The sequence below is a fragment of the Vigna umbellata genome, chromosome 2 (assembly GCF_029865625.1).
Source record: "Vigna umbellata cultivar VRB3 chromosome 2, Vumbellata_1.0, whole genome shotgun sequence".
Taxonomy (NCBI): domain Eukaryota; kingdom Viridiplantae; phylum Streptophyta; class Magnoliopsida; order Fabales; family Fabaceae; genus Vigna; species Vigna umbellata.
The window spans coordinates 49,536,046-49,540,415 of NC_142166.1; the positions used below are offsets into that span (position 1 = coordinate 49,536,046).

The 4,370-nt window shown below is 31.1% G+C and overlaps 1 protein-coding gene across 1 annotated transcript; it reads right to left on the minus strand.

Moving 5' to 3' along the window:
- Positions 1-853: 853 nt before the first annotated feature.
- On the minus strand, positions 854-2,480 carry LOC124831302 (putative acetyltransferase At3g50280). Its single transcript, XM_047305248.2, has one exon. It carries the CDS (start codon positions 2,394-2,396, stop codon positions 993-995), a length of 1,404 nt encoding a protein of 467 aa, XP_047161204.1. The 5' UTR covers positions 2,397-2,480; the 3' UTR covers positions 854-992.
- Between the last annotated feature and the right edge of the window lie 1,890 nt (positions 2,481-4,370).

Below are 4,370 nucleotides of genomic sequence, written 5' to 3' on the forward strand. Positions count from 1 at the left end.
TAACTCTTACAAATCATATCACACACAAAAAATATTTTAATTCTCGTACATATGTTTTATTTAAGTCTAGTCTAGTCAATTTCTTGTACTTTGTCTTTCTTGAAACATTTTGTTTTTATGTTAGGATAAGTAGGTAATGGTCATAACAAAAACAATAAAATAAACGTGGCCGTGGCCGAGGTATTCGCCACTGCCGTGTTCCAAATTAATTGGCAACCTCTTCCATAATTTCACATCCACACATACATTATCTTAACCTTTTCTTTCCTCTGATAGCCATAAGAACATCAGAGTTTCTAGCCATATCTGCTTGGTGCACCCCGCCAATATTACTTCAACACGTAAATCACTGTGTTTATCTAACCAAAGTCTCATATTTTAATATGACTATAATCTTTTAAAACAAAAATTAAGTTTTGTGTTCTTATAATTAAATATTTCCTAAAAAGAAAACATTCTTATATTGTTATGAATCAAACAAACAAAAGCTATTCCAGGATTGTTCTACTAAATATTTTAACTTAAATTTATATTTTATTTTCATAGTTTATACAATTTTTATTTCTAAAAAAACTAATTAATTAGTTGTTCAGTTTTTTAGTTTAAATTATTTTAATTCAATATTAATATGTATCTAGTTGATAGAAAATTATATGCGATTGTCAATTTATAGTAATACTAAATAGCTGTTTACGTATAATACTTTTATCAAAATTTAATGAAATTTCACACCTGTTATGTTTTTTTAACAATTCTTTTTAGAACTTTTTTACAACCCGATATATGCAGACTAATAAAATAGTAACCATAATGTGTTGTGAAAAAATTGTTAAGATATTATGGTACTCTCATATACACCTATAATTAGTAATAGTTGAATAATAAATTGATAACCAACTAAATAACTTGATTTTAACATGTCGGGTTTTGACAAGATACGCATAAACCAGACAGAAACGTTACAGGTACAACATTAATTATGGATAAATGATCTAGAGAGGATTGGAAGCTGAAACTGAATCCATGAACTCCTGGTCGGATTCCAGCGCAGTCATAACACTTGGAGAAAGACATACTTCTAAATCCACGCTTCCTCCTCCTTCATGACCTGGATATGACGTAACTTTTCCATCAAATTTGTTGGCATATCCACTTCTAACTGCTACTGTTTTCCCCATTCCAAATTCATTCCCGTACATGTTGAATCTGGGTGAGCTTCCCATCATCACACAGTAGGGATCAAAATAACGACCAAGTTGATATATCAGAGGACACTTTAACCACTCTCTCACCCATCCCAACACCACCCTGTCATTATGGTTTATAACAGCCATGTGCAACTTCCACGCTGCCCATCCCAGACCATTCTCAAGCAATTCCCCTGAGGTGGCTGTTCCTGCATTCAGTGTATGAATCGAGTTTCCAAAGTACTCCTTAGCCAGTGGCGGATCCATTCTTGTACGGTTGTTTGTCGATAACTTGCAACTTGTTTTCTGATCACGCGCCAAGCTCCGCGCCCGAGTTATGCATCTCCAAACAAGTGCTGACAGTGATTGAAACGAAGATATTTTTGTGGTATTGCATTCCGAGTTGGCTTTTGCTTTCAGTTTTGCAATAGACTCTGCTGAAAAGTGGAATATTCTCTCTCTCATCATGGGTGCTTCATACCTACTGATAAACTCGTTGTGGTGTTTGAAAGGAAGATCGATTGGTGGAACGCAATCATTCGGAAACCAGCGGTTGTGAATGGGAGGGTGCGATATGGGAGCATCATGTTCATGGCCTTGAGCTTGAGCTCGAAAGATCTCTGACCACGCGTTGAAGAAATTCCAATAAGCAGTGCCATCACCGAGAGAGTGGTTCATGGAACAGCCTATGAAAACACCATCCACTAGCTCGGTTACTTGGATGGACAACAGCGGCATGGTGTGACCATCGTGGTTGAGTGCTCTATCGTGATCAAACAATGATTGAACAATGGGTGGGACATCAACGGGAGAGAGGATATCAGATATTGTCATATCTAAAGTTGCATGGATGAATCTAGCTCCCGAATTACTTGTGCAATCGACGAAAACAGTATAGAAGGGAGGGTTTTTGGTTTTGTGGGTGACAAGGCGACCACACAATGGATAGAAATGGGAGAGGGTGAGAGAAAGAGAGTGTTTGAGCTTTTCCAACAGATTTTCTATGAAATCACGTTCATCAACAAGGGTTGCAGGCTTCTTGTAGAGAAGACCCTTTTGGATATAGTGTGCAGACAACATGGCAATATCCCAAGGTGTTAAGTGACATATTTGGTTTGATTCTTGGGTGGAGTGGTTCGCTTTGACGAAGCATTCTGAAACCTTATGCACTACAGGACCATCCATCGTCTTCGTCGAACTGTTGCACATCTCCGTTTTGTGTTACCAAGTCTACGAAAAGAGTCAAAAATTTATTATGATCAAATATGCTATTCTTACGATCCTATAAATACAGAATTATTCGAAAAGTTTTGAAATGCTGACAAATCATTCTTAGCAGCACGAAAAATAAAATTACAATATAGAATTATATATATTATCATGAAAAGAATACTAATTATTTGAAATATTTGCAGTAATTTTATAATATACTTTGCACCCTTTTGGGTGTAGAAGTAATTTTTTTCATATGAATTTATGATACGAAAGCTTTCGGATAAATTTAAATTTTAGAAATTTATTAATAATTTTGTTTAAATTTTATTTTATTTATTTGGGTACAGTGATATATATTTAGTTTGATTTTGATAAAAATAAAATAAAGCTAAGTAGTTTTGATTTTTCATTTATTTAAGAATAATATTATTTTATTTTATTGATATAAAATAGAGATATATTAAGTATTTTATTTTAAGTTAATTGATATTTTATTTTTAGTTTTTATTATTTATATTTAATTTAAAATTTTATTTGCATCTATTTAAAGATTGTGAAGATTTAATAAAAATAATTACAATAAATTTAAGAATTCAATTATTTGTGTAGATCACATTTTTTTTTAAACAAAAATAGCACTAACAAAAAAAAACACAAACACAAACCCACACCTAACTCATGATAAACGCCGGTAGCCCAGAGACGTAAACGCCGGTAGCCCTACCAAGTAAAGAATAAAAAAATTTCCTAATACCATGTAAAATAACAAAAAAACATACTTTCACAAAAACAAATTCATTGTATATTTTATTTAATATTATCTTTTTTAGTTTATTTTTTTAAAATATAAAAATTTACTTTTTTTTATTATCATCTCACTCTTATAATATATCAAATAAATATAAATATATGTCATTTTATTATTATTAAAAAACTTAGAATATTTTGAATGAAAAATTATCAATAAAAATGTGATAGAGGAAATATTTTAAATGACTTTACATTACTTGATTGCATTATTGTCCGTGACTTTTAGTACATACCGAGACAACTGGCAATATTGTCCTTGTAATAGTGTGTGTATATATATATATATAATATTCCTTGCTTCATTGACTCAATGATAATGAGTGAGAGAAATCCTAATATCTTCTTTTTTTTCTCTTTGAAAACTTTGATTATTAGACTAAAATAATTTTTTTTTCCTTTTAAAGAGTTTGAATGTTTAAACGCTCTTTTCAATGTTTAAACAAGGAAAAGACTTAGGCCCTGTTCTCTTGAGTGGATTTGAAGGAATGGATTTGAGGGGATTTGAGAGAATTTGAAGATAATTTTTTTTATCGTTTTTTTGAGCAAATTTGGAGGTAAATGAGAGTGAATTTAAAAATAATTTTTTTTAATATGTCATGTCAATACAATTCTATACTAATTCTCACAAATTTTATTTTCAAATTCACTCTCATTTACCTCCAAATTCGCTCAAAAAAACGATAAAAAAATTATTTTCAAATCCTCTCAAATCCCCTCAAATCCATTCCCTCAAATCCACTCAAGAGAACAGGGCCTTAGGAAATGTTCACTTCCAAAGAAATTACTGCTCACATGGATTGAAATTAAAAATTCTGGTCGTTTTAATTGATTTCTGAACAATGAAAGGCGAGTGAATGCGAAATTGTTGTTTTCTTCCATCATTACATAAGAAATGTGATTTGGAGAGATTTATGAGAAATTCTCATATCTACTCTTACTACAATTAATAATTCTCAGGTGTGAAACAACGTTTCAATCGTTTTTTATAATACTACTCAAATACTACTTAAAAAATCCAAAAATCTGGTCTAGAAAAGCCTTTAATATTTTTTTAGATGTTCTTTGTTTTTTCAAATTACATATATCTTCTTTTTACAAACGGTATTTTTTGAAACATGTTGCATACCACATTTTGTCAAATTATATATGATTAATGTA

Excerpts from the sequence above, each read along its gene's own strand:
- LOC124831302 (XM_047305248.2), bottom strand. The coding sequence starts at position 2,396 with ATGTGCAACAGTTCGACGAAGACGATGGATGGTCCTGTAGTGCATAAG.